This window comes from Lagenorhynchus albirostris, chromosome 19 (assembly GCF_949774975.1).
Source record: "Lagenorhynchus albirostris chromosome 19, mLagAlb1.1, whole genome shotgun sequence".
Classification (NCBI taxonomy): Eukaryota; Metazoa; Chordata; class Mammalia; order Artiodactyla; family Delphinidae; genus Lagenorhynchus; species Lagenorhynchus albirostris.
This window is the reverse complement of record NC_083113.1, coordinates 11,238,626-11,265,939: the sequence shown is the minus strand read 5'-3', so window position 1 is coordinate 11,265,939 and position 27,314 is coordinate 11,238,626. Positions and strand designations below refer to the sequence as shown.

The 27,314-nt window shown below is 60.9% G+C and overlaps 3 protein-coding genes across 18 annotated transcripts; 1 reads left to right on the top strand and 2 right to left on the bottom strand.

Annotated features, from left to right (window-relative positions):
* Window positions 1-2,784: 2,784 nt before the first annotated feature.
* NKPD1 (NTPase KAP family P-loop domain containing 1) lies at window positions 2,785-14,053 on the bottom strand. Of its 6 annotated transcripts, none has more exons than XM_060132145.1 (4): window positions 13,964-14,053; window positions 12,428-12,601; window positions 6,178-6,309; window positions 2,785-4,922 (listed from the first exon to the last, which is right to left on the bottom strand). In XM_060132145.1, exons 2-4 carry the CDS (start codon window positions 12,534-12,536, stop codon window positions 3,097-3,099), a joined length of 2,067 nt encoding a protein of 688 aa, XP_059988128.1. In that variant the 5' UTR covers window positions 12,537-12,601; window positions 13,964-14,053; the 3' UTR covers window positions 2,785-3,096. The 6 variants fall into 6 exon arrangements, with proteins under 6 accessions (XP_059988128.1, XP_059988130.1, XP_059988129.1 ...); XM_060132147.1 differs by lacking the exon at window positions 13,964-14,053 and adding an exon at window positions 9,622-9,737 and having other exon boundaries at window positions 12,428-12,569; XM_060132146.1 differs by lacking the exons at window positions 12,428-12,601; window positions 13,964-14,053 and adding exons at window positions 9,622-9,737; window positions 10,514-10,648.
* Window positions 10,710-23,333, bottom strand: TRAPPC6A (trafficking protein particle complex subunit 6A). Of its 9 annotated transcripts, none has more exons than XR_009537265.1 (7): window positions 22,612-23,316; window positions 15,451-15,518; window positions 15,184-15,301; window positions 14,498-14,889; window positions 14,255-14,348; window positions 13,428-13,622; window positions 10,710-12,616 (listed from the first exon to the last, which is right to left on the bottom strand). XR_009537265.1 is itself a non-coding variant. In XM_060132153.1 (6 exons), the coding sequence occupies exons 1-6, from the start codon at window positions 22,972-22,974 to the stop codon at window positions 13,424-13,426; spliced, it is 795 nt and encodes a 264-aa protein (XP_059988136.1). In that variant the 5' UTR covers window positions 22,975-23,304; the 3' UTR covers window positions 13,149-13,423. The 9 variants fall into 9 exon arrangements, 4 of the variants coding, with proteins under 4 accessions (XP_059988136.1, XP_059988134.1, XP_059988137.1 ...); XR_009537266.1 differs by having other exon boundaries at window positions 10,710-12,487; XR_009537269.1 differs by having other exon boundaries at window positions 10,710-12,487; window positions 14,498-14,581; window positions 22,612-23,307.
* Window positions 23,174-25,562, top strand: BLOC1S3 (biogenesis of lysosomal organelles complex 1 subunit 3). 3 transcript variants are annotated; one of them, XM_060132155.1, is made up of 2 exons: window positions 23,174-23,299; window positions 23,773-25,562. In XM_060132155.1, the coding sequence occupies exon 2, from the start codon at window positions 23,781-23,783 to the stop codon at window positions 24,387-24,389; it is 609 nt and encodes a 202-aa protein (XP_059988138.1). In that variant the 5' UTR covers window positions 23,174-23,299; window positions 23,773-23,780; the 3' UTR covers window positions 24,390-25,562. The 3 variants fall into 3 exon arrangements, with proteins under 3 accessions (XP_059988138.1, XP_059988139.1, XP_059988141.1); XM_060132156.1 differs by lacking the exon at window positions 23,174-23,299 and adding an exon at window positions 23,332-23,675; XM_060132158.1 differs by lacking the exon at window positions 23,174-23,299 and adding an exon at window positions 23,332-23,678.
* Window positions 25,563-27,314: the final 1,752 nt, after the last annotated feature.

Sequence of the window (27,314 nt, the reverse complement as noted above, 5' to 3'; positions counted from 1 at the left end):
AAAGGCGAGAACCACTTACAGGGAAGGCCTTTGTGCCCACTCCTCCCCTGCATGGGAGGCCGGCCCGGGGTGGGTGGAGACGCGGTGGAAAGGTTATGAGAATCACAGCGTTGCCGATTGGGAGCCCGTTTGGTTCCAGCACAAACCCCGGAATCTTCTACCGCAGCTACCTGGGTGTCTGGGATGAACACCTTTCCTGTTTAGGCCACTTTCTGTTCGCTCTTCAGTCACCGACAGCTCCGGTGTCCTGACCGCTCCTTAAGGCAGCCACATTTGGGGCTCCCTCTCATCTGGGTGAGGGGCTGGGGGAAGCCACCCACGTCAGCCAGTGGCACCCGCCCCGCTGGCAGCCAGGGAGACACCCGCACAGTGTCATCCTCCGGCTGGCGCAGCTGTGCCCGGGTGTGAGGTGGGTGTGGAATGAGCCCCTCCAGGGTGCCCTGCCTCCTGCCCAAGTCTTCTTGCGGAGACTGGGGAGTGCGAGGTTTGCTTCAAGATGCTGAGAAACCGCAGTCCTTTGCCAGGTTGGGGTCTGTCAGTACAGTCCCCTAAGAATCTCGGTAGGCCTTTGGTCGCATCTAGCCATTGCTCAGGAATCCACCCAGGTGGGGGCTTTTGGCCCTTACGGCGGTGTTGGTTGCTTGCCCATCCCCTTTGCTCTCTGCCTCCACCTGCAGGCCAGGTGATCAACAGATGGCTGAAGGGAGGGGCGGGGAGGGTGCCTCCCCATCCTGTGGTGCCTGGGAGGGCCTGGGGTCCTGTTCCCAGCCTTGTCCCCGCCCTTCACTCTAGCTTGTGGTGAGGAATTCGGCCTTTTCCGCTGTTCGTTCAGGGTTGAATTGTGCCCACCTCCCCACCCACCAAAGATATGTGAAGTCCTAATCCTCAGTACTGCAGGATGGGACTTTTCTTTGGAAATAGTGTCTTTATCGAGGTAATCAAGTTAAAAATGAGGTTATAGAGTACCCCAATCCAGTATGAAAAGGGGGAATTTGGAGACAGTGACAGAACAGATAGGCTCAAAGGAAAGACGTGAGAACACAGAAGACCTTGGGAGGATGGAGGGCTTATGATGCAACCCCAAGTCAAGGACGCCAAAGACGCCAGCAAAGCACCGGAAGCTGGAAGAGGCAAGAAAGGGTTCCCTTCTGGGTTTCCGCGGGCGTGTGGCCCTGACAACTCCTTGATTTTGGACTTCTGACTTCCAGAGCTGTGAGAAAATAAATTTCTGTTGTTCCAAGCTGCCCAGTTTGTGGAACTTTGTTACAGCAGCCCCAGGAGACTAATAGACCAGTTCTGCAATGCTCTGATTTTCCGACCTTTTAGGGGTCTTGGATCATGGAGTTAGATCCCTTCGGCCGAGTATTTTCTTACCTTTGCCTTCAGCCATCCAGGTATCGCCCAAGCTAGACGCTGTACCACATCTTAGATCTCGATGCCCTAACATGGGAGATGTTTGTTTTCCTGCATGTGGGTGTTCTGGGTGACAGGCACCTTCCCTCCACGAAGTGACTCCTGAAGCCAGGCCCCCGCGCCCTCTGGTGGCTCTGCCATCCCCTAGGGCCTCAGGAGACCCTGCATCCAGCAGGCAGGTGGGGGAGGAGAGTGGAGACGGCAAACCTGCCTCTTAACTCGTTGCTTCAGTGGGAAACGGACACACGTCACTTCCACTCCCTTCTAGGTGCAAGTCCCCCGCAAAAGCCCCACACTGTAGCGGCCCATGAATGCCGGGGGACAGGGAGCCATCTTGGCCACACCCAGCCCCTCTGACCTACCGTTTTGTTCTTTTTTGTTTCTTTGTCTCCCAAAGCTCTAGCTTTGGCAGGCACACGGTCAGAGTCTCAGATAAATCGGGCACCAGTCTGACCACTGCTCGGCATCATGTAACGGCGCACAGCCTCCTCCTGGGGCCCGGGGGTGTCCTCAGTCCTGCTCCTGACCGCCAGCCAAATCTAAGGGTTAGTCCTGCCTCCCCAACAGCCCAACACTGCTGGGGCCAGTTTGTTTCCAGCCTGGACTTTGGGTGGTAAGAAACAGAAGCCCAAGTCAAGTTGGCTGAGGGAGCTGCGGGAAGCGATGTACGTTGTCTCCAGTAGCACGTCTACAGAGACGTCGGTCTAACAGCGTCATGAGGACCCGTGCATCTCTGTGGTGGCTTCATTCTTGGGCAGGCTCTCCCTCTGCTGTTGGAAAACATCTCTCAGCACGCCCAGGATGGTGCCACTAGCTCAGCCATGCCAGGACTGCCAGGGCTTCATATGCTCCTCAACTTCCCTGTCCTCATCGAGGGGCTCCTTGGGTGGCCCTGGAGTGACCCGTAAGGCAGGTACCCCCTGGACAATCACTCGTCTGGTGGAGGCAGCGCTGCCGGCCCCAGCTGACTGGGGTGCTGTCGAGGCCTAATTAACCCATTATGCCAGGGGAGGAGCCACCCCGAGTGCAGTAGCCTGCTGAGGTCACTGGGGACACCACCCTCAGAAATGCCAGCTCCTGCCCCGCCCACAGAGGGGCAAGCTCGGATGTGGGGACAAGGGCCTGGATCCCCTGAGGCCTGGGTGCGCTCCACTGAGTCAGCTGGGCGCATCCCTCTGTCCTTCATCTCCCTTGACTCCGCAGCCTCGCCCGCTTCCCCCACAGCCACTCCCGCGTCTGGGATGCCAGGGAGCAGGCTGCCAGCCGAGGCTGCCCGACTCCCTGGGGATGAAGTGGGCTTGGCAGAACAGGGCAGGTCTGGTGGCCAGTCCTCACTGAGCTGGGAAGACTGGGGCACGAAGACCAATCTGGGGTTTTTACATCTTCATTTATTGCACTTGAACCCCGAGTTCCTCATGGGTCCTTCTGCCCGGGCTCTCAGATGCTGTCACTGATACACTGCCCCACTCCTGGTGGCTACCGCCAACAGTTCTCTCTGGCTCACAGATTCACCTGGGGAATGTGGCCACCACAGGCCTCATTCCGGACACTGGACCCTGGGACTTGGACCCAGTTAGGCCCCCTACACCCTCATCTGGGCAGAAGGAAGTGTTGCCCTCTGCTGCGCCCAAGGTCTTCCATTCAAGGCCCACCTGGGCTAGACTGACCCCAAGTGAAGGGCACTCAGGCCATGGGTCTGGACTTGCCCCCGTCCTGGGGTTGGTGGGCTTCGCAGACACGCGCAGGAGCCTGGCCTGCCCAGGCCGCCCCGGGGGCGTGGTTGGCTCCGCTGGCGGCGTGCGTGTCTTTGCGGGCAGGGGACTCGGGCGGGCGGGGCGTCTTGAGCGTGCTGACGGCCCGGATGAGGCCCATGCGGTGGCGTATGGAGTGGTCCAGGTTAACCGTACAGCGCAAGAGGCTCTGCGCCTCGGCCACGGTGAAGGGGAAGTCAGCGCCCAGGAAGCGCCGGAAAAGCTCGGGGTCGCCGTCCAGGTCGAGCACCTTCTGCAGCGTCGCGGTCATGGTGTGCAGCTCGAGGCTGTGGTCGCAGAACACGTCCCAGAGGGGCGCGTAGGCTTCGGGCGCGCTCCCTGCCTGCTGCTGGTCCTCCAGGCACTGCAGGGCCCAGCTGAGACGGCACGGCCACTGGTTGGCGAGCACGACCCAAGCCACGGCCTGGCGCGGCGAGAGGCCCTCAAAGTCCCCCTGCTGCCGTTGCAGCAGGCGCACGGTGATGGGCACGGTGTTGACGATGCGCCGCATGGACACCACGTTGTCGGGCACGTAATCGATGAGGCAGTCGTACTCGTCGTGCAGGCAACAGAGCGCCTCCTGGATGCTGCGCGCCGCCTTTACTTCCAGGAGGCTTTGCGCGCTCTCGGCCCGGGCCGGCCCCTCCATCTCCAGGAGAGGCGCGACGTCTCCGCCCCCCGCCCCCGCCTCGTCCCCGCCCCCCGCCCCGCCCCCGGTCCCCGCCCCGCCCCCGGTCCCGCCCCGCGACCTCACGTTGAGCGTCATCTCGCGATAGAGCAGGTCGTCGCGGCTTCGCACCGCATCGTGCAGGAACTGCAGTTTGGTGCGGCGGCCCATGATGGGCACGGAGAAGGGTAGCGTGACGGTGCGGTTGAGGAAGAGGTAACCGTTGTCGGCCGTGCCCTTCATGGAGCCGGCGCTCTCGAGGCACGCGGCCAGGATGCTGGGGTCCACCACCAGGATGAAGATGAAGGGCGCGTGGCTGTCGGACAGCAGCGTGTTGATGGCATTGAGCACGCCCACCACGCGCTCCGGGTAGCACGTGTCCAGCCCTGTGATCTCGAGCACGACGCGCAGCCGGCGCCGCTGGTAGATCTCCAGGAAGCACAGGAAGTCGGTGAGCAGCCCCACCTCCTTCTTCACCTCGCACATGAATCCCAGATGGCTGCTGAACCTCTCCTGCGACACCAGCCGCTCAATTCTCTTGCGCTGGCTCACGAACAAGTGCTTGCCCAGCGAGAACAAGGCCATGAGCAGCCCGGAGCTCGAAAGCGTGGTGGCCGCGCCGCCGAATGCCCGGAACATGTTGCCGTGGCCCAGTACGTGGGAGCTCATCGACAGGTAGAGCAGGCTCATGCCCAGGCTGAACGCCGCCAGCAGCCCCAGCATTGCCAGGCACACTCGGCTCCGGCAGTGCCACTCGCGATGGCGGTAGTCCAGCCTCGTGGCCGCCTTCTTGCCCAGCACCGAGTACAAGCTGAAGGGCAGTGCGCCGTATTGCTGGCGGATGCCCTCGCACAGCGTGGCCACCAGGCCGGCCCACAGCTTGTCACTGCCTGCGTACTGCCAGGCGCTGAAACGGATGAAGAGGAATTTGACGTTCTTGCGCCGCAGATGCAACTCGGTGATGATGGGCTGCAGGAACACCAGGTACCACAGCAGCTTCGAGAAGCCCCAGCCCCGTACGGGCCTCAGCTGCCACTGCACGTGCCGCAGCTCCTCGGCCTCCCTCTGGGTCGCCTCCTGCTGCATCAGCGCTGCCGGGACCGAGGGCGCAGAGGAAGGTGTGAGCGTCTAGACCCGGCTTAGGCCAGGCCAGGGCCTGGATGTTAGACGGGGAGCCAGGGCCCGTCTCCAAGTGCTGGGCAGGTGCAGAAGTGCAGAAGGAGAGGCCTGGAGCCAGGCTTGAACAGGAAAGGGTCTGAGGGGGAATTGGGGGGGTCAGGGGAGGGCAGAAGTAGAGCCCCCAGAGGAGAGAGGACCGGTGGGGGCAGGGAGGGCTCTAAGAAATGAAAGAATGCATGCCAGGTGCTGAGGAAGAGAAATGCTGGGCAGCAAGTGTACACCCTTGGTCCAGTTCTCCTGGCTTACTGCCTCTCCTCCAGCTCTCAGCTCAGTTATCACCTCTTCCAGGAAGCCTTCCCTGATCCCCAAGCTGGGTCAGGTGACCCTGGGCTCCCCCACTGCAGTCCTGCCCTCTCTGGGTCATCCCTGTCTGGGGACAGCTCTGTCTCTCACGCTGGTCTGTGAGCCCAGGAAGGGCAGGGCCCTGGTTGTTTGGGCCACCCTGTGTCCCTTGGGTGCTGAGGAAGTGCTGGGAGGAATGTCTGGAGGATGGATCATGAGAGACTGGGGACATGATCTGCCTGCTGTGAGGGTAGTGAGTGAGCCAGTGGGAATGAGTCGGAGTCAGCGCAGAATAGAAGCTCTGTTTCCTTTTACCTTAGAGCTGAATCTTTTCTCCTTCCAGGACCTTGTTTGTTGCTCTGTGACAACACAGGAGCAGGACATGGGCTTGTTCGATAGGTGCTCACCAGGGCTGGGCACACGGAGGTGAGTCACCTCCGGCTTCTCTGGCCATGATTGGGGCTGGGGTCTGAGCTCCAGCAGCGTTTGAACCAGGCTAAGTTTCAGCTCATGTCTTCAATTAACATTATCTGTCAGGGGTCTTGTGGGCGCCAGGCCCTCGGCCAGGGCTGAGGAGAGGAGATAGGTCCGAGGAGCACAGAGGTCTGGAGGGACTTGGCAGGAGCCAAGCGAGGAACCTGGGCTTTCTCCCTAGGGTGCGGCGAGCCGTGGAAGGCTTTTGAGCAGGGGAAGGACAGGGCTAGATGTGTATTTTAGAAAGACTCCTTGCAGTGGATTTGGGGGGGGAGGGGGGCAAAGGCATAGGAAGGGACCTGGTTAATGCTGGTTTATGGGCGTCTGGCGGACTGGCCTCAGGGGTGAGCAGGTCTTAGGGAAGCCTGGGGCTGGGCAGGGACCAAATGTTCCGTTTCCCTTAATCCTCACCCATGATCTTGTCCAGCATCATGTGCAGGCGGCAGCCAAAGGGGGCGTAGAAACCCACGGTCACAGGGACAGGCACGTGGCAGAGAGTCTTGGCCAGGCAGCTGCAGTAGACGTCATCCTCTGTCAGGATATCTGGGGCCCGGGGGTGGGGAAACTGAGTCAATGACGCTGTCCAGGCACCACCCTGCTCCCCGTCTACCCTCCGGAGTGCTCGCCCTCAGCCCCTCCCGGCACCGGCACCCCTCCTCCCTGACTCCCAGCCATGACTCAGGTCAAACCCTCCGACAGAGGGTTTCTGCGGCCGCAGGCAGCCCCCTCCTTCAGGACCAGACGTGCCCTTCTGGGCCCCGGATCCACCAGGCAAAGGCCAGGAGGCCAGACCCACCCGGCCCTGGCCCAGAGGTGTGTGGGAACTTGGCTGCCCTGGCCCCAGGTCACCAGGATCATGGTTCCCCTGGGAAAATCCCACAGGCTTTTCTTGAGACTCCCGGGCCCTCAGATACCTAAGATACTGCTGTACGCGCTCAAAAGTTCCGCCGAGTCCGTTCCTTTCTGCTCTGCTAGCCTGACTCGAGCGTGGGCAGGCTCCTCGGCTGCCTGTCCACCCCTGTGCCCACAAGTCACTAGTTCCGCCCTGAGCCCCAGGCAGACGCGTCCTCTGGTCCTGGCCCCGCCACCTTTCCCCGCATGACCCAGGCAGAGCGATGCCTCTGGGAGGCACCTTGGACCTGTAGTCAGGGCACCAGAAAGGTAGGGCTCAGTTGGCGGCAGGGCAGGGGGGGAGGCCAGGCCAGCCTCACGGTGTGTGGTGGGGATGACACGCCCACTTTCATAGAGGCCTGGTGGGCTGCAGCATCCACCCCTCGCTGGGGGCCAGCGCTGGGCCTGGAGGCACAGCTGGGAGGGCAGGAGGCAGACTCGGGCCAAGGTCAGCTGAGGTGGCAGCTGGGGAGGACCTGAGCCTGCTCTGCCTGGTCAGTGGCTGACCTCACCTCGCCGAGCCTCTACCAACCTGTGTGTGAAATGGGCATCGAGGCCCCGAGGCTATAGCGACGGGGTTGTGCCTGACCTGGAGCCGAGTCCCCACTCAGCTGTGCTCTGCTTTCAAACCCGACCTGGAGACTGCCACCTCCCTGGTCAGGTTGCCGGCACCCCTCGCCGGGACTCCTGCTTTCCGCCCTTCCTCCCACAGTCAACTCTCAGGTCACATCCCGAGTCAGCTCTGGGCCCTTGTGGCTCCCACCTCCCCAGGGGGAGAAGGCTGAGCCCTCACCACGTCCGCGAGGCCACCTTCCACCCTCTCGGAGCCCGTCTGACCCTCGTCTTCACCTCCCCTGATCCAGCCGCGTGTCCCTCCGTGTTGCCCCGTGAACAGGCCACCTCAGAGTCTGCACTTGCTGATCCTGTTGCTATTTACTCGAGAGAACTGCCCCATCTTTGCTTAAATGCAGACTTGATGGGGCCTCGCCAGATGCCCTTGTTTAATTTGCAAACCCCGTTTCCTCTCCCTGCTTTATTCTTCCCCCCCAACGTGGTTGTCACCCGGCGACACACTTTTGAACTTCCCTGTTTATCTTTTTTCCTGTACCCGCCTCCCGCCACCGCCTATAGAACGTGAGCTCCACGAGGGCAGAGATCTCTGTCTGCCCTGCTTCCTGTGACACCCCCAGAACAGAGCCTGGCGCCCCTGTAGGTGACCAGTACCTGGTCACAGAGTGAATGAATGAATGAATGAGTGGGTGGGTGGGTGGATCCCTCCCATGGCTGTGTTGCTCTCTCCGTCCCTCGGGCCACTCCCTACCTCTTGCTGCAGCTGCACTCCCCAACACCAGAGCAAGCTGGTGTTCATCCCCCGCTGCCCCAAGTCAGGAGGGCTGGGGAGAGAGGAAGCAGAGCAAGGGTGTCACAAGCTGGGGCCCGGGCCCCTGGCCCACCCGGGATGGAGGCAGCATGGACGGGCCTGGCCTGGAAGCCTTGGATCCCAACGGGTGAAGGAGCAGCGGCTGCCCAGAGGCCCAGTGTCAGGGATGAGCGCCCTCCCAGACAGGAACCAGAGTGAGGGCTGAGGAGGGCAGGCCCCAGGCCTAGGTGGGAGGCGAAGTGGCAGGGACAGAGCCCCGGCAAGGGAAGGCTGGGTGAGCTCTGGACCTGTAGGAGGTGAAGGAGCTACGGTTTACGGGGTCAGGCAGGTGCCAGGTGTCTGCGGGCCTCCTGGGCTCCAGGAGGGCGTTGGCTGCAGAGGGCAGGGCTGGGCCGCTGCTGGCTGTGGTGCGTGCCGCAGCGGGTGAGGGGGTGCGTGTGGGGGCCGGCTGGGGGGTGCTGGCTAGTTGCATGGGGGCGGTAGTGGTTGCAGGCGGCCCCTTCTGGGTGCCGTGAGCGGGGCAGAGCCGCTGCCATGGGGGGCTGGGAAGTGCGGGCTGGGATCGCCGCTGCAGAACAGGGGGCTGGAGGCCCCGGCGACAGCCATCGCCACCCCATGGTGGCCTAGCATGCCTGGGGGGTGGCGACAGGGCCTGTAGGCTTGAGGTGCCGCTGGGTCATGGTACTACTGGTGACAGCATCCTGGAAGGAAGGAAGTGGGGGGTGACTGGGCCTGAGGGGCACTGGCAGGAACCAGGTCAGGTCTTCAGGAGGAGGCTGGGGCTCGTCACTCAGCTGAGGCCCAGGAGAAGTCAGAAGACGAGGAGGGGCTGTGGGCCGAGGCGGGGCCATGCCCTGCGCTCTCCCACGGCTGGGGCAGGGGGTGGGGGGTGGGAAGAGTTGCAGGGGCCTGGGCTTCAGCTATGTGAGGAGCTAGAGGGGGGATGATGCCCCCAGAGCTTCTGCTACCCCAAGTTCTTCGGTCCCTGGGGTGTCCCCAAGTGGGGGGGCGGGCGGAGAGGACTCCACTGGGAGCTGGCCTGGCTGGTCCACAGGAGGCCAGAGTGACGAGACGTGACTGTGGAGGGGGACAGGGTGGGGACTAGGAAGGGGGCTGCCCTGGGAGGCCCCGAGGAGGCTGGATCAGCCCTGACGGGAGTAGCTGCCCCCTCCTCGCCCGGAGCAACAGCGACTGCGGTCACCATGGGCGGCTGGACCCCCTCCTCATTCATACGCACTCAGTGTGGGCTGCGGGCTTGCCCTCCGACCCCTCCCGCCCACCGCACTGCTCCCCCCAGGTTGTGGGGCAGTCCCCACAGGCCTGGCGATTTGGGGAGGGAATTCTGTCCACGCTAGGGGCAGGGGCAGGCCAGATGGGCCCCCACTGCTGGCATCCCCAGCCCAGGCTCCCACCTCCGGCCTCCCAGGGCCTACGGTCCCCACGGCCCCCTGTGCAGATGCCTCCATGGTGAGTGCTGGTGGCTTTTCCCTCCGGGGGCCTGAAGTTCTGCTTGGCCATCCGCTCAGCAGCCCCCCACTCACAGGTCTCTCTTGCGATCAGGGCCGCCCAGACTGAACCCCTACCTTTTTGGTGCCCCAATTCCCTGTCCGAGCAGTAGCGCTTGGTGGGCGTCCGGGGGGGCAGGGCACCCTTGGCGAAGTGGATGGTGTAGTGCTGGTTCATGGCGGCGGGGGGCCTGCTGGGGGTGGGGACGAGAGGCGGGCTCAGTACCCAGCCCCCTCGGGCGCCAGCAGCGAGAACCCACCCACCGGACGGCCCCGAGACCTGCGATAGATGAGACCTCATCCCGGATGTTGGGGTCCTGGGCTACCCAGGTGGCATGGGGGTGCTCTTCAGAGTAACAGGGAGAGGTCAGGATAGGGGGACGGGACAGCCAGGCGCGCGAGGATGAGAACGCTTGGGGGGTAATTTGGGGTGGGTGAGGTTTCCAAGGCCTGGGTGTTCGGGAGCTGCTGGGAGTTTCCAAGAGGCTGGGACAGTGCGGGTGCTGAGCCGACGTGGGCTGGGAGCCAGGGGCTGGCTGAGTAAGATCAGGGGGGAGCTGGGTACTGGGCGGGTGCGCTGTGGGCGGTGGAGGCCGGCACCCTCTGAAGGGACTTGAAACCAGTGCGGTGAGAGGCGGGGAGCAGCGAGCCACCGGGCAGGCGAGCGGCTGAAATGTCAGGGCTGAGACATTTGGGACCTAATGAGGGGTTGGAGGGAGGGGCCTCTAGGGGAGCAGATGAAGTCGGCGTGGTCCAGTCTGGGGAGAGGCTGAGCAAACTGGGGATGAGGCGGGGGGCACTGGGTTTAAAATGTGAGGCGCGGAAGCGAGGGAAGGAGGCTGTTGAGAGGCAGGCACGGGAGAACCCGAGGGGCAGAGGAAACGGGGGTGAGAGCTGGAGTTGGTGAGGGTTGGGGGCCTGGCGCGTGGCCCCTGCCCACCTCATCCCCCCGGCCTGGGGTCCCCCATACCTGATGGCAGCCTCGCGGCCCCAGCTCCCTGCCCCGCCACTGCCGCCAGCCGAGCCGCTGGGCCAGCCCCACCGTCTGGCAGCATCAGCGCAGGCCAGACTGGTGAGAGGCCGGGAGCTGGGAGCCAGGAGCCCAGTGGCCCGACCGGTTTGCCCACCTTGTCCCCGCCCCTTCCCAGCAAGCCTGCCCAGTCCCTGTCCCGTGCGCTCAGCTCTCAAGGACTGGGGGCTGCCGCCGCCCCCCCACCCCACCGCGGTACCCCAGTAAGGGATGGAGATGGCAGGCCACGCTGCTGCCCAGGGCGGGACCCGCCGGAGGGTCTGCCGGTCTGGGCACTTATGCTGTGGGAGGGAAGGAAGCTAGGATACGGATTTGGAGCCCAGGCCCAGAGAAGATGCAGCCCCGGGTTCAGGTGCCAGCTCCTCCAGGGCCCAGCCGTGTGAGCTCGGGCGGGTGACTTCACCTCTCTGAGCCCCGGCTTCCTCGTGGCTGAGCAGGCCGGCGTCCGTGCCTGCCTCTCGTGGTTGTCAGGAGTCGTCCCCTGAGCCCAGAGCCCGGTGCTCAGCAAGAGTGGCGCCAGCTGGCCCATTTGCCAGCTGCTCCAGATGCTTCACATAAAATGACGACGACACGCGCGTTCCAGGCTCGCCAGGAGCCGTGCTCAGCGTACATGCTTCTCTTTTTTTGACTCCAACACGCGGATTGCGGGATCTTAGTTCCCCAACCAGGGATTAAACCCAGCCTCAGCAGCGAACGGGCAGAGTCCTAACCACTGGACCTCCAGGGAAGTCCCAACATGCTTTTTTATCTTCAGTAACCTCTTTCCTCGTTGCCACGCTCCAGTGGGGCGGGGGTGATGCCCCCTTTACAGGTGAGGAAACGGAGGCCTGGACTGGGGAGTCCCTTGCCCCGGGTCTTAGGGAGGCAGAGCCAGGCTTTGCAGGCAGTGGTTTGTGCTGGGTAGGTGGAGGTGCCTTGTGGACGTTCTTCGAGAGGTGAGAGCGGGGCTGGGGGTGGGGATGGCTGGGCAGGAGGTGCCTTAGACACAGCGTGTGGGGGGGGCCCCTCTGCTCTCCAGGGTCCTGTCTCCCTGTGGCTGCTGCTGGCGTGACGGGTCGAACAGAGGTTCGTTCCCCCGGGAGATGGGGGAGGCAACCACAGAGCTGTGCCCAGTGACCAGACACTGCCCCCTGTAGCCCAGCTGTGCCCCTTCCCTCCCCTGGGCTACTGCTCTCTCCCCTCACCAGGCTTTCAAGCAACTTCCTCCTCCCTGTCCTCTGCCACTTTAGGACTCTGCCCCCCTCCCAGCACCCCTGCCCCATCAGGGAGGCCAGGCTGGTGTGTCTGAGTGGGGGTGTGGTGAGTCTGGGGGGGAGCCTCCAGGACAGCCCGGAGTTCTTGAGGGCAGGGCTGGGCCGATCCCCCGCCTGTCCGTGCGCACACAGTTTAGCTGAGTGACTGCGATTCATTTGGGAAACATCTGCAGGCTCTGTGCTGGACAGTGCCAGCACCCGGCTGAGGGACCCAGAGGGACCCACGGGGAAGCGCGGCGGGACGCAAACAAGTAAACACGGCGGCAGGGCAGGGCAAGGCAGTCTAGGAGCCCCCCCACGCCCCCAGGGCTGCAGGCGCCGGGCGAGTGAGCAACTGCTCCGAGGGATGTGGTGGGCAGCTGAGGCTGGTGGCTGCTGGACACCGGAGAGGGAGCAGGAGTTTGGGGAGTGGGCCAGGCGGGGGAATGGCATGTGCAAATGCACGGAGGCAGGCCAGGGACCCGCGATGCTCAGCTGTGTGCGCTGGGGAGGGGCTGGATGGGGTGTCTGCAGAGAAGCCCCACCCACTGAGGAGACCCCTCCTCCTCCCGTCTGGGTCTGTCGCAGCCTCGGCGTGCAGATCTGAGGTGGGGGTACTTACCCACATCAGGCAGCAAGTGGCAGAGCCTGGCAGAGTCCAGACGGGTGATGCCCTCGGATGCTATGAATGTAAACATTGGAGGTGGCGGCAGGGGGTGGGGTGCAGGCATGGAGGCCGAGCTGCCCAGGGACTGGTCAGCCTGGCCATTGCTCTTTTCTTGGTATGACTCGCATCCGCCAGGCACATGAACTGTGTATTCGTGTGTGTGTGTGTGTGTGTGTGTGTGTGTGTGTGTGTGTGTGTTTTGGGGGAGCCGAGGGTGTGAAGTGTGTGTGTGTGTGTGTGTGTGTGTGTGTGTGTGTGTGTGTGTGTGTTTTGGGGGAGCCGAGGGTGTCTGGCCCACCTCACCTGCATCCATCCTTGGTCCTGGCAGCCCCAGCCCAGCCCACCCCTGCCAGCACCCTGGGGGCCCTTGGCCCTGCTCCTAGGGAGAGGTCCGTCCTGTGGGCCCCGCTGGGAGGAAAGCGGCCCCAGACTTGACGCTGGCAAGGGTGCCAGCGCCAGGGGCCACCCTCCCCTGCCAGGTGTGCAGGGCAGGAGGCGGCAAGCTGCAGGGCTGAGGCCGAGGAGGAGGGGGCCCAGGAGAGGAGGAAATGTGGGCTGGGGAGCCACACAGGGTAGCCTGCTTCCCCCGCAGGACCTGCGACACAAACAGTCCCTTTGCAGACGACCCTGCCCCCAGCACCCTGCGTGACCCCCACCTTCCACTTGGAATCTGGTCCCACGTACAGAACCTTTATTGAGCACCTGCCATGTGGAGGGACGTGTCCAATGTGGGCTCCCTCCACACCAGCCCCGACTGGGGCAGGGTCCACCTTGCCCCCGGGACACCCCCACCTCCCTATGACACCCATTTGTTGAGCGCTTATGAGGCCCTGAAGCGGTGGGGGGACCCCGTCTCCCCAGCACCGGCCACCACCACCCAGCAGCAGCTGGGTCCCCGGGATGGGGTGGCGCCTGGGGCTCCCTCAGGATCTCTGGATCACCACCTGGAACTTACCTGGAAGAGAAGGGCTGGCTTTAGCCTGAGGCTGGGACCGGAGGCGAGAGGCAGCATCCCCGTAGCTCAGAGATGTTCATCCCTGCCCTGCGCCAACAGCCTGGGTGGCCTCAGCGGGGCCTCAAGTTTCCTCACCGGTCTAGGGTGGAGATGCTTCCTGCCCACCTGGCCTGCATCCCAGGGCTGCGTGGGTGACTGGGGGCATGAAGGCCAAGCATGTCGGTTGCTGGGGAAGGGGCTGGCACGGGCTTCCGGGGCATGTATTGCTCAGATCCTCCCAGGTCCCCCGTGATGAATGGGCCTGGGGACTGGCAGAGGGGAAGACACCTGGAGGGAAGGGGACTAGAGGGTTGGCTGCAGGCTGCCCCCAGGTAAGGGTGGGGCCTCGGCCTGTCTGATGGAGGGCACTGTGGGCCAGCGGGGACCCGGGGGTCAGGAGGACAGCCCATCACGCCGGCTGCAAGTTCCATGGGGCCTGGCTGCCTGTGGAGCCCCTCAGCACAGCACCAACCCGGGTGACTTCCATTATGTCCACCTGGGTTCCCGCACCGGGAAGAGTGTTCGAAACCACTAGACCAGGTCATCGTCAAGGGTTGTCTCCTCCAGGCTGGCATGCCCCAGGGGAACAGGCTGCGGGGGACATCCAGGGGCAGGGGCGTGGATGCGCTGTACCAGCTGTGTGGCCTGGGCATGTGACTTAAACTCTCTGGGCCCAAGACTCCCCATCTGTGAAATGGGGCTGGGGTGGCCCGGCCCCACCTCCTCGGCCCCCCTGGAGCAGGGGGACCCCTGCCTCACTCGGACGGGAGCCCCCCACACCAACTCACAGGCGGGCAGGGCTGCCACGGAGGCGGTGACCAGGCTCTTGATGCCCAGGGTGCTGAGGGTGCCCCGTAGGAGGCCGCAGGTGAAGGCCAGGAACTGGGGGCGGGGGACACAGGTCACTGTGGGCAGAGGGGGAAGGCCAACACCCAGGACCAGGGGGGCCACGCTGGGCCCCTCCCTCTCCCGGGGTCCTGGGCTCGGGGAGGGGCCTGCCTGGGGCTGGAGTCCCAGCACCGCCCCCGTACCTTGGGCGCTTCCTCCAGGTACTGCAGACCCGAGGCCATCCGGATGAGAAGGGGGAAGCTGTGGTCCTGCAGGACGTAGGTCCCCTGGGGACAGAGGAGGGGCCCATGGGGGCTGGGGTGGCACCTGTACCTTTGTTAGCGAGGAAGGGAAGCAAGGACCCAGGGCCCAGCCCCGCTGGGCTGAGGTCCGGAAGGACCCTTCCCTCAAAACCGTGGTGGTCGGTCACGGGCCCGTCCTTCAGAGCTGCACGAGGACCCACGGGCCTTCGGCCCCGGGCCTGGTGTCCTGCCCCGCTGGGTGCGTGACCTTCCAGGGTGGTGGTGAGAAGCTGCAGCCCAGGCCCGTGGAGCGGCCCGCCGGGCCCCGGCACAGCACGGGCTCCTAATGGGAACTAGGACCAGGTCCGGACAAGAAGCATCAGGCCGAGGCGAGGTGCCGCCGGCCGCAAGGGGCCTTCTGCCGGCTCTGGGGCCCATCCTGGGAGGCCTGCGGGGAGGCTGGAAACGGCTGCCACGCCCCACGGCAGCCTCCTGGCTTCCCCTGGAGGATGACACAGAGGCCCCGAGGGGGCCCGTGCCTGCCTCCCAGCTTGGGCAGGTCCCCGTGGCCGGGCTGGGCCGGCTGCAACCGCCCCGCGCGGGGGAGTCCCCTCCCCGGCTCTTGGGCGCTGGGCGTGGCCACGCACCTGATGATTGGTGCGGAGGCTGTCCATCTGCTTTTGGAACACGGCCGCCCACACGTCTTTGCATAGGAACTTGAGGGCGTCCAGCTCCTCCCTGAAGGCTAGCGTCTCTCGGGGCAGCCTGGGGTGGGGCCCAGGCCAGGGGAGGGGGGAGCCCCGAGATGAGGAAGAGGGAGGAGACCAGGCTGGGTTCCTGTGTGGAGCAAGGTACCCTCCCCGCCCGGCTGTGCCCAGGAAGGGACCCCACCTCAGCTCCTGCCCACCTCTCACCTCTCGCCCAGGGCCTGGCCCACGCGGAAGCCCATGCCCTCCAGGACCGACAGGCTCATCTTCTGTCCCTAGAAGGCCAGGGAAGAGAGGCGCAGGGGCCCTCGGTCACCTGAGGGAGCCGGGAGCCGCTGGGTGTGGGGGCTGCGAGGGGACTTGCCCGTCCCTGCCCGTGCAGGGCGAGGAGGCCCAGAGGGGAGGGCCTTGCTGCACAGGCTGGCAGGACAGGCCGGCTTTGCCCCTTCACCTCCTCACATGCCTCCAGAAACCCCATCAGCCCTCAGGACCCGCTCCCCTTCATTCCAGGAAAAAGGGGGTTTTCCCCAGGCTCAGCTTCACCCTGCCGGTCAAGTCTTTCCTGATAACACCCATCACTTCTTATATGCGCTTTCAGTGTCTGTCCTTACAACACCCTGTGGAGTAGCACTCCCGTTACCCCAGAAACTCAAGGCGACCTGCCCTGGGGCTCATGTGGCGAGTAAGGGGGCCACAAGGCATGGGCCCTGGCCTCTGGCTAGCAGGGGGGTTGAAAAGTCAGCTGTGATCATTAGGCCTTAACATATTAGCTGAGAATCCTGGGAGGGACGCACAGGGGCACAGGGGAGGGAAGTGTTCCCTCGGTGCCCGGTGAAGGCAGTGGTGGCAAAGCGGCCTTCTGGAGGGCAGGCCGGGGTCTCACGGTGGAGGGGCTGAGGGACAGGGGTGGCAGGAGGGCTGCACCTGGTATCTGTCCACGTGCCCAGGAGTGTGGACAGCGAGGCTGGAGGAGAGCTGACCTGTGTGTGTTTTTGATCTGTGTGACCTGAGAGAGCTGAGCAGGCGAGGGAGGCTGGCCCAGACTGGGGGCGTCAGAAATACCAGGACGGCCTGTGGTGACCAACACGGGGCCGGGCACACCGGAGGAGGCGCGTTAGAAACAGATGCTGAACGAGCAAAGTGAGGAACTGGGACTCAAGCACACACTGTGCCGGATGCCCTGTACAGACCCCCTTGTTTAATTTTAACAACCCCGTAAGGTAGGTTGTATTTCACACCTGGAGACCAGGCACAGAGGGGTTAGGTCACACCTCCCAGAGGCCCCCTCAGCCACGGGGCTGTCCTTCCGACCTGAGCAGGTCTGGCTCCTGCAGGTAGGTGGCAGATGGGTGGGCGGCCGGGGCAACACCCCCAGCTGTCCCTGCGCCAGGGAAGTGGCAAGGGCTGAGGCCAGCTGGGGGGACGCGCCAGGCGTAGGGAGGTCGGAGCAGAGGCGGCCTGCGTGCCGGCCCTCTGTTCTGCTGGGCTACGTGATATGCAGGCCCTGTCCCGCTATTCTGTGCTCTTCCCGCGAGAACCAGGCCTGGGGAAGGACACAGCTTCCTGCTGGTGGCACTGGCGTGCGCTCTCTGGTTTCTTCCAGCACAGCAGGGCCAGCCTTGCGGGGAGGGCTTGTAGACTCAGGATGTGCGGGATCTCAGCTTGGGGCATGAGAGGCAGAGAGGGGGACATGTGCCTGGTGGCTGGTTCCGGGGTCCGGGGCCAGATCAGCCCCTGACCCCTACCAGCTGCCCCGTGCCTCAGTTTCCTCATGTGTAAAATGAGGACCTTTCCAGGGTGTGGGTAAGTGCAAGCCAAGCGCTCTGAGTCAGGCTCAGGAAGCGCTACTGTCATTGTCATCTGCAGCCTCTGCACCTGTCAACCTGCATGACGAGCTGATGGGGAAAGGGAAGGAGAGACCCGTTAAGGAGGGGCTCTGTTCTGTGGGCTGGCGGATCTCAGCACCTGGATCACTGCCACCCTGCGTCACCTCCCTCCTAGAGGCGAGCTACCCGAGGGGGCCTGGCTGGGCTCCACTCTAAGTGCATCTGTGTCCCGAGGGACAGGGAAGACCCCAGGACTCCCCGTTCATCCCACAGACATTTCCTGACTGGCCTCCGGGAGCTCGCCTAGCAAGCCTAGTGGGGATGACGGGCACCCAGGGGATGACAAGCTGGTGAGAGGGGGGAGGGTGGTGTGACCGGCACACTCACAAGGGTGGTGTGACCGGCAGCTCACTCTACAGCAGCTGTTGCTGTTGGCTCCATGGTCCCCAGCCCTTGAAAGGGGCCAGTTAAATATCTGCTGCACTGCAGAGACTGGGGGTGGTGGGGAGGGGGGAATAATGCGAGCAGGGAGGAGGAGAGGCGGTGGGGAGGGAAGGGCGGAGGATGAGCGGGTGACTCGGGAGAGAGGGCGGAGTAGGAGGGTGGCAGAACCCCACCTGCTCTCTGGCAGCCGCCTCCCAGGACTCAGCAGTGTTCAAGCCCCAATCCCTACCAAAGCTCTCCAGACACTAGGGGTTCGTCATTCCTGAGGAGGGAGGGCAAGGCGGGACACTCCCATCCCATTGGAAGCCTCTGGAGCCCAGCCCAGAGCCAGTGCGTTTCTGGGCTCCCCACGCCTGCCTCACCTCAGCCGAGTTGACACAACAGCCCATGGAGAGGAACCGAGATAATGGGAGAAACAGGGGGGACCCCTCAGAAGAGGCTTATCAGTGTGGGCACGAGGGGCATCCACGAAGCAGCACGGGCACTTGGAGGAAGGGACAGTCGGACAAGGGAACGTTCTTAGAAATGAAATGGTAGCCAGAAGAAACCTTTGTTCATGAGGGAGCTGAAAAAGAGACAAATCCGGAAGGTAGGTAAAACCTCACAGATGGTTAAGAAAAAAGGAAACCACGAGGTAGGAAAAAAACGAGAGAAAAGCTGACATGCGGAAAGAGACCTAGGAAGTCTAGGAGTCCTCTGACTGCGAGAGATGGAACAGTGCTGGAGAAGAAATAATGAAAGGAGCCTAAGAGGAACACGTGCTCTGCTAAAGGCAGATTCAAGCGTCCAGACCGAAAAGGTCCGCAGAACTCCGAGTAGGATGAATGGAAAACAAGTAAACCAAACTGCCTCCCCCCTGGTCCCGTCCTGGACTGAAACTCGATGGAGCTGGGTGGGGGGCTGTGTGCCTGGCCTGCCTGGCCCCTTAGTTATTAGTTATTTGTGAGGTTCGAGCCCCACCCACGGAACCACTCTGTGCTGGCCCAGGGCAGGGCGTCCCAGGAAGGAGCAGCACTGGTTCCTGCCTTAAGAAAAGCACAGGGAGGGCTTCCCTGGTGGCGCAATGGTTCGGAATCCACCTGCCAATGCAGGGGACGCGGGTTCGAGCCCTGGTCCCGGAAGATCCCACATGCCGCGGAGCAACTAAGCCCGTGCGCCACAGCTACTGAGCCTGTGCTCTAGAGCCCGTGAGCCACAACTACTGAGCCCGCGTGCCACAACTACTGAGCCCACGTGCCACAACTACTGAAGCCCGCGCACCTAGAGCCCGTGCTCCGCAACAAGAGAAGCCACCGCAATGAGAAGCCTGCGCACTGCAATGAAGAGTAGCCCCCGCTCGCCGCAACTAGAGAACGCCCGTGTGCAGCAACGAAGACCCAACGCAGCCAAAAATAAATAAGTTTGTATGTATTTTTTAAAAAAGCACAGGGAGAAGGGATGACTTCCGGCTTCCCCAAGGTGAATGGCCCCAGAAGACCCAAAAGAACTATGCTGCGTGACCAGGTGAGTGACAGGGTGAGAGCACACCTCCCACCCCGTCGCCCTGTCCTCATGCACCCACGTGGTGCCCAGACAGCCCCAAATCCCACCTTCTCCCCTGACACTCTGAGCTCACCCAGCCCCCGCTCCACCTGCCTTCCGTCTGCTCCTCACCGCTGCTCGGGCTCCTGCAGCAGCACCCTTCCCCACCCAACCTCCATCCAGTCTCATCCACGTGGCCAGGGAGGACTTCCGGAAAAGTAAATCTGAGCCCGGCACACCTCAGTTTAAACCTTCTATGGCCCCCACCGCCCTCAGGACAGAGCCCCCGTTCCCGCACGGAGACCCCACTGCTGACTCTGTGGCCTCGGATGCACTGCGCCCCCTCCAGGGCCCTGCCCCCTGCTGTCCACTGTGCCAGGAACTGGTTGGTTTTCCAGGCTCTTGCCTGAGGACAGGACTGTATCTGATGGCTGCTACACCCACCACAGGCCCTCCTGAGAGAAGGGGCTGGCCTGGGCACTCACTGGGCCTCGGTGGACCAGGGCCTGCCCAGCAGGGCCGTTCCCGGGCCAGCGGCCAGTGGATGACAGCTCATTACACACACAGAGGGGTTCACTCCTTTGCCCACATATCTTCAGAGTTCCTGAGGTTGGACAAACCACAGCCTCTTCCTCCGACTCCTGGAACTTTTCCCTCTGATAACAAAGGCCCTTCGACCTCCCAGTTCCTCCGGCCAGTCTTCCATTCAACCCGTAACCGTTCAGGAGAATCCATTCAACAGCCACAAATAACCAGGCAGGACATGGAGATCAAAAAGCCCTAAACAATGACTGTGGCTCCTGGACGCCTGTGCTGCGGGGACAGAGATGAACCAGCCACCATCGCTTTCCTCAAAGGGCTCTGGGGCAGGTGGGCGGGGCAGGCCTAATGCCACAGACAAGCTCCGGCACGGATGCCCGAGTCCTGATTTTGCCTTTGATCCTGGCTGTGCAGCGTCGGAGAAGCCCTCCTTCTCTGGTGCCTCAGTCCCTCCCCTGTAAAATGGGATGATGACGTCAACCTCAGAGTGCTGTTCTGAGGACTGAATCAGATAAAATCCTGTGCTGAAGACACGATAAGTACCCAAGAAACAGAAGGTCTGCGTGGCGTTCAGACAGGACACTTGCCGGACCAAAGAGAGGAGCAGAGAGGGGCGGGGCCGGGAGCAAAAGAGAAAAGGCTGCGTGAAAACAGCGCAGCTGCCCACGATGTGCTAAGAAACGGGGCTCCCCAGCTTGAAAGAATGTGGGGAGATGGTAGTCCTTCCCCTGGCTGCACACAGGAACCACCCAGAAGCTCTGAGGCCTGACGCCCGGGCCACCTTCTGGCCCAGCTCCACCGGAATCTCTGGTGTGGGACCCCAGCATCAGAACTGCAGAGGCAGCTGGGCAGAGAGCCACGCCCAACGGTCACAGGCGCGTTCGTGCTCTAAAAGCCCTGTGCTGAGCAAAGCTGAGGAACCGCCTGTCCCCCCTACTTGCTTGGCCACAGGAACCCATTAAAATCCTCCCAGAGCGTCAGAGAAGACACTAAGACAGGAGAGAGTTTATAGCACAGGCTTTGGAAGTGGGAGGCCCAGTTACATTCCTGACTCTGCCACTTGACAATGAAGACTCCATCTATAAAAGCCTCTGTTTCCTCATCTACAGAGTGGGGAGGATCGTGCTGACCTTTGTGGGTTGTTAGGTGGATCAAATGAAATCAGGAATGTGAAGCCCACCAGGGCACACGATAGGTGCTATTATTGGCCACGATACTAAGTGAATGCCAGTCCCCGCCCACACCCTCCATGGCACAGGGGCTGCACTCACTTCAACAAATCCATGCTGAGGACCTACTATGGGGTGATCAACACAGACCCGGTCCCCATCCACACCACACAGCAGGCAGCCTGGCAGAGGAGAGGCTGTGAATCGAAGGATCATATGGGTACATAATTCAGATACATACTTATTGTGATGCAAGGATACCCCACTTCCACTGGGGGCTCAGGGAGGGCTTCCCCGAGGAGGGGACATTTGAGCCAAGATCTGAAGGATTAATAGGTGTCAAGGCAGTGACGATGTGACAGGTGAAATGAGCTGGAAGATGAGGGAGGACGCTGGTACAGGGCAGAGAGGAGGGAAGCCAGACTAAAGCAGGGAGGGGCCAGATGGGAACCATATTTGGACAGCACAACAGGAAGGGCCTGGCTGATGGCTGGAGGTGAGGGAGGAAAGGCAGATGTCAGGGACTACCGGGTTTCTGGTTTGAAAGCCAGGATGGATGGGGTGCTGAGACACTGCAGCCCCCTCCCCAAAACACAGGTCAGTGCACACTCCCTCTCCCACGCGCTAACGTTCCCATAGCATTTTCCCAAGGTGCAATATATACTCATTTATCTGATTTGCCCGCCTACCCCACTATAACGTAAGCTCCAGGAGGGCAAGGGTTTTGGCATGGTTCGCTGAATAATCCCCAGAGCCTACAGTAAGGCTTGGCACCTTGCAGGTTTTAGTGACAGTCTGTTGAATGAATGAACTTGAAAAAACTATGTTGAGACGATAACAAGCAACACCTTTGTCCTCCTGAATTGGGAAGAAAACACAGACCAATAAAAATGTCTTGCATATTGACGATGATGATCATAGAAAGAATAATAATGAAAAAAGTGAGCACAGCCCCACTTATTAAGCATCTACTCTCTCCGTCACCCTTTCTTCTTGGTAACAGACTTTAAAACAAGAGCTCCGTGTTCTGAGGGCTGATTAGGTGCTAGACATCGTACTAAGTGCTTTGAAGTCTGAGCATTTATTTTTCATAAGGGCCAACTTCCAAGATGCCAAGCACGCTCCTTCCGCAGGGCTTCGCAGAAGGCTTCCCCCTTCCTGGAATGCTCTTCCCCCCACTTATCCCCGGGGCTTGCTTCCTCCCTTCTCTTCCTCAAAAGGCTTTCCTCCACCATCCAGCACTCCACCTCTCTTCTTCCCCCACTCGGCTGAAGTTGTCTTTATAAAACTTCTCACTAGCTGGTGGCACATTCTATGTTTATTTATTGTTTGTTTTGACTCCCCTACTAAAACGTAAGCTTCACGAGGACAGGGAAACAGTGCCCTGAATACAGCAGGCGCTCAGTAAGTTTGCTGAATGAATAAATGTCTCGCTCGGAGTCTTAGGTGCTGTTACGATCTCATTCTACAAGGGAGGAAACTGAGGCACACAGAGGTCGAATCACTGGCTCTCGCACCCTGTATGAGTGATGCAGGCGGGATTCAACCCAGGCTCAATATACGACTTCTCAATATATACCCAGTAATCGTAATTACTGTAATTGCTACCCGCTTACTCTGTGCCAGGCTTTGAGCTAAGAGCCTGACCCCGAACTGTCTCGCTCAGTTCTAGCTGCGACCCTCGAGGCCGGCACTGCTGCAACCCCTCTTTGCAGAGGCGGAAGCTGGCGCCTGAGGTCGCCCAGCGAGGCAGGGGCGGGGCGGAGGTCCGACCCGGGCCGCTGCCGCGCCCTCTGCTCCTCCCGGGGCCTCGACCCGGCCTTCCCGCCGCGGCCCGTGCCTCCTTCCCCCCGGGGCCCAGCGCTCACCCCGGGGCCGGGGTCCGGATCTTGCGCCCACAGCTCCGCTACCATTTCCGTGTGCAGAAACTCGAACAGTGCCGCGTCAGCCATGCGCCGACCTTCCCTGCCTAACAACCGTCCAGCGCCTCGTGTCCTCATTGGCCCGGCTGGGCAAGCTCCGCCTCCTGCGCCTAAGCGCGAGCCCGCCCACTCTCGCTTCCATTGGTGTTTCGGGCTAGCCCCGCCTTTCTTTTCTGGGCTCGTGTGGTGCGCGCTCGAACTTGGGAGACTAGGGGGAGGGCCTGCTTTGTCTATATTGGCCGCACGTGACAAGCATCTCCGCCCTTCCCTCTGCTTCTTCTCCGTTTCCGGGTCCTCGAGCATTTCCATTGGCCGAGTCGCTTGTTACACGTGACTTCTCGTCATTTAGAGTCCCCGTCTGTCTACACGCCTCGCAGCACAACGCGGAAGCGCCAGCCCAACAGCTTTCCTATTGGCCGTGCCCATATTCACGTGGCTCTTCACACACACCCCTCAAAGCTGGTCCTGAGGGCTTGCTTCCTGGTTGGTAGGCGAGCGGCCCGGGTGATTGGCCGCCAACACCCGCCCAACCTGCTCCCCTATTGGTTGGGGCTGCCGCCTTCTCCTTTCTCGGTAAAGACTCCGCACTTCGGCTAGGTAGCGGATCCCGCAGGCTGGGCGCTCCGGTGACTCGGTACGGTCTTCGGTGATAGCGCTCCCTACCCCGCCCTTAGTGCACCCTTCCCGGAGTCCAGTTGGGCTGTTACCCTTTCTGTGACCCAGGCACTTGTACCTGAACGGCTCAGGAGCCCGTGTGCTTCCGAATCTGACACAGGCTTGGAGGAGGGTGTGGCCTCTGCTAGGAGGCAAAATCGGAAAGAGCTTAGTTTGGGACTCCGGGTACTCGTGCCTCAGCCTTGATCGAGCTGGTGGTCCTCAGTTTTCCCATCAGTACACTGAGGAGGCTGGGGTCTAGTAGCCCCCATCATCATCATCATCATCAGGGATGACGATGCAGAAAAGGAAACTGAGGCCCAGGCAGGGGAAGCAGATGGCCCCAGATTGCTAAGGTAGTCAGTGGAGGGGCTGAGAATCCAGAACTTGCGCCTTTTAACCACGGCAGGGCGCCCGCCTCTCATATCATCCCTTCGCGCGTCTTCTCCCTAGCTCGCGCCATGGCGTCCCAGAGTCGTCGGCGGAGGCCGCTGCGGAGGCCTGAGACGGTGGTGCCGGGGGAGGCGGCCGAGACGGACTCGGAGCTCTCTGTGTCCTCGTCGGAGGAGGAGGAGCTGTACCTGGTCCTCTCGGGCCCGACGCGCGGCCGCCCCACGGGACTGCGGGTGGTCGGGGAGGCCGCGGAGACCGACTCGGACTCGGAGCCGGAGCCGAAGGCCGCGCCGAGAGATCTGCCTCCGCTCGTGGTGCAGCGGGAGACTGCCGGGGAGGCCTGGGGAGAGGAGGAGGCCCCGGCGCCCGCCCCCGCGCGTTCGCTGCTGCAGCTCCGGCTGGCTGAGAGCCAGGCGCGGCTGGACCACGACGTAGCGGCCGCGGTGAGCGGCGTGTACCGCCGCGCGGGCCGTGATGTGGCCGCCCTGGCCGGTAGGCTGGCGGCTGCCCAGGCGGCGGGATTGGCGGCGGCCCACAGCGTGCGCCTGGCGCGGGGGGACCTCTGCGCGCTGGCCGAGCGCCTGGACATCGTGGCCGGCTGCCGCCTGCTGCCCGACATCCGCGGCGTGCCTGGCACCGAGCCCGAACAAGACCCGGGACCGCGAGCCTATCTGTGACCCACTCTCCCGCCTGACTGAGCCCTGGGGGTAGGCCTTGCGGCCTCTGGGACCTGGCTCTGTGCCGTGTTTAGCCACCCACCCATCTTACTGTCACCCTCAGAGATAACCCCGCCCCCTGGATAATGCTCTGTGTGGGGGGGGGAGGGAGGGGGGAGGATGGGGGGTTAATGCTGTGCAGCCGTGCCAGGCCCTAGCATCTGGTTCCTCCCCCTGGCCCTGGCGCTTGCTCCCTGGTTCAGAGCTTGTGTGTGTCTGAAGCTTGGCTCAAACTCCTTAATCTGTCTCCATCTTAGCGGTTCACAGAGCCTCACCTCTCCTTTCTGTCTGCCTTCCTCAGTTTGGTTTCTGTTCACAGGGGCTGGTCCTGCTTCTAGCGCAGATTCCCTGATGTCTCCGGCCCTAGTCCCACTTCTGGAATTCTGCCCTCTAATCTGGACCCTTTTTCTGCTCCTCAGGCTTGGCTCTGATTCCATCTCCTCCTCCTAGTCCTTGCCCTTCCGCCTCCTGGCTCCTTCTCCTTGGGCTTAGCTCCACCCCCTTGGCCTGATCTTGTTTCCTGGGTCCAGCTGTACCCTTAGGTTTGGTTCTGCTTCTTTTTGCTTCTCCCATCCTGTTTAAACTACGTACTTAATTATGGGCTCCAGGGACCCCCTATGGTTTTCTTCATCAGGCCCAAGATGAGACCCCCTCTTGACGCGAGGAGGTCCCCCTCCCAGCTCTCCAGGCCCAAGTTGGTGTGTGACCTTCCCACCCTCCAGGCCAAGATCGCGGCTTCTGCCCAAGTTCCGGGTACAGGATGGGCCTCCTCCTGACTTCAGGCTGCGAGTGCCGCCGGCAGGCACTTAGGGCCCAATACAGACTCGCCCTGGAACTTTGGGCACAATATGACGCCACTTTGCCGATAAGGACCGCATGTATTTTGTTTGGTCACCGTGTTGTTCCCTGGATGCTAAAAGGGCTTGGCTGTTTGGCTTGTCTCAGGGCCTGGGGTTGGCTCCTTCTTTCTGCTCCTCACCTGGTCCCTCTTCTCCCAGCCCCAGTCCCTCAGTCCCATTCACATTTATTCCCCTCCCCCGCTCTTACCCCAACCTGAGCTGAGATCTGGGCCCCCAGGATGGAGAAGTGGGGAAGAACGCTCTATGGCAGACTCATGAAAACACAAGACATTTATTGATATGGTCCGTTCCTCTTATCTCGCCATCTAAGCTGGGGGCGGGTGGGTTGGTGATTTTGCTGAGAATGTGGGTCCCGCGAAAGGGACCCTTCATGCCTGGCCTATTGAAGGAGAGCCTGTGGCCGGGAAATCAGGGCTCCTAGTTTTTTGCCCTGGTTCTGCACTTATTTGTATTTTGTTAATTCACCGCACATTTGTTGAGCTCCTGTTCTTTGCCTGTCCTTAGCTGGGCACTGGTAGTGCCCACAGGCTGGACCCTTGCAGAGCGCACAGTCCCCTGGGGGAGACAGCCATTAAAATATTCTTGCAAATAAGTGGATAGTTTTCATAATTGTAACTTACACTTCAACTATAATTCTTCTGGCATTGTGATTAGTGCCGTAAAGAAATATAGGAGCTTTGTGAGGGCGTAACTGAGGTCTGTCTGACCTTGTCTGGGGGGAGGTCAGATGGCTTCCCTGAGGAAGTGATGAGTGAGTTTGAGCCAAGCCCTGAAGGTGTAAAAAAGGTGAAACAGGTCTGGTAGAAAAGAGTTGCAATCAGTGGGAATAGCATATGCAAAGGCCCTGAGGCAGAAGGGGGCAGAGCCTATTTAATAACAGAAGAGGGTGATATCTTCTATTCTCCACCTTGAGTGGAGAGAGCACGGGAGATGGGCGTGGTGAGGGTGGTAAGTGCTGTGCTAGCAGGGGCCAGACGGAGCTGAGCTTTTAAACCAGGTAAAGATTCTCGATCTTTATTGAACAGCCAGTAAACAGAGAATGATGTCATCTGATGAACGTGTTTTGTGAAGGAGACTCTGAGACTGGTGCTTCTGCAGTGTGGTTGCCTCTGATAAATACCCAGAAATACTGGTTTAAAGAATCAAATTTCCTTTTAAAGGTACAACTGAGCTCAGAGAGAACATGAGAAATCTCCTGGGCCCAAGTTAATTTCTGCTGCACAGCAAAGGGATTTAGTTCTACTCACGTGTGTGTGTATATGTATATATATATATATATATATATATATATATATATATATATATATATAGTCTTTTTCATATTCTTCTCCATTATGGTTTGTCACAGGCTATTGAATATAGTTCCCTGTGCTATCCAGTAGGACCTTGTTGCTTATACATTCTGTATATGATAGTTTGCATCTGCTAATCCCAAACTCCCAATCCTTCCTTCCCCTCCTCCTTGGCAACCACAAGTCTGTTCTCTATGTCTGTGAGTCTATTTCTGTTTTGTAAATAAGTTCATTTGTGTCATATTTTAGATTCCACATATAAGTGATACATGATTTTGTCTTTCTCTGAGTTACTTCACTTAGTATGATAGTCTCTAGGTCCATCCATGTTGCTGCACATGGCATTATTTCATTCTTTTTTATGGCTGGGTAGTATTCCATCGTGTATATATACCACATCTTCTTTATCCATTCATCTGTCGATGGACATTTAGGTTGTTTCCATGTCTTGGCTATTGTAAATAGTGCTGCTATGAACATAGGGGTGCATGTATCTTTTCGAATTATAGTTTTGTCTGAATATATGGCCAGGAGTGGGATTGCTGGATCGTATAAAGCCTTGGATTTTAACAGGTGCTGGACCTTGGGCCAAGCACTTATTAGAGAAGCAGAGGCCCTGGCATGAAACTTAGTCCCTTGAAGGGCTATATCTTGAATGAAAGAATGTGGTAGAAAAAAATCTGATTGATACCACTGAGGCATACCTAGGAAACTTGTCCATTTTGGCTTAGGCT

Excerpts from the sequence above, each read along its gene's own strand:
- NKPD1 (XM_060132144.1), bottom strand. The coding sequence starts at position 9,844 with ATGAGGTCTCATCTATCGCAGGTCTCGGGGCCGTCCGGTGGGTGGGTT. Across the intron at positions 6,310-9,621 it reads GGAATTGGGGCACCAAAAAG|ATATCCTGACAGAGGATGAC; the intron begins GTAGGGGTTCAG and ends CCCGGGCCCCAG. Across the intron at positions 4,923-6,177 it reads GATGCTGGACAAGATCATGG|CGCTGATGCAGCAGGAGGCG; the intron begins GTGAGGATTAAG and ends CGGTCCCGGCAG.
- TRAPPC6A (XM_060132151.1), bottom strand. The coding sequence starts at position 22,974 with ATGGAAATGCTCGAGGACCCGGAAACGGAGAAGAAGCAGAGGGAAGGG. Across the intron at positions 15,519-22,611 it reads ATCCGGACCCCGGCCCCGGG|GGACAGAAGATGAGCCTGTC; the intron begins GTGAGCGCTGGG and ends CTGGCCTTCTAG. Across the intron at positions 14,890-15,183 it reads GCCTCCGCACCAATCATCAG|TTCCCATTAGGAGCCCGTGC; the intron begins GTGCGTGGCCAC and ends ACCTGGTCCTAG.
- BLOC1S3 (XM_060132155.1), top strand. The coding sequence starts at position 23,781 with ATGGCGTCCCAGAGTCGTCGGCGGAGGCCGCTGCGGAGGCCTGAGACG.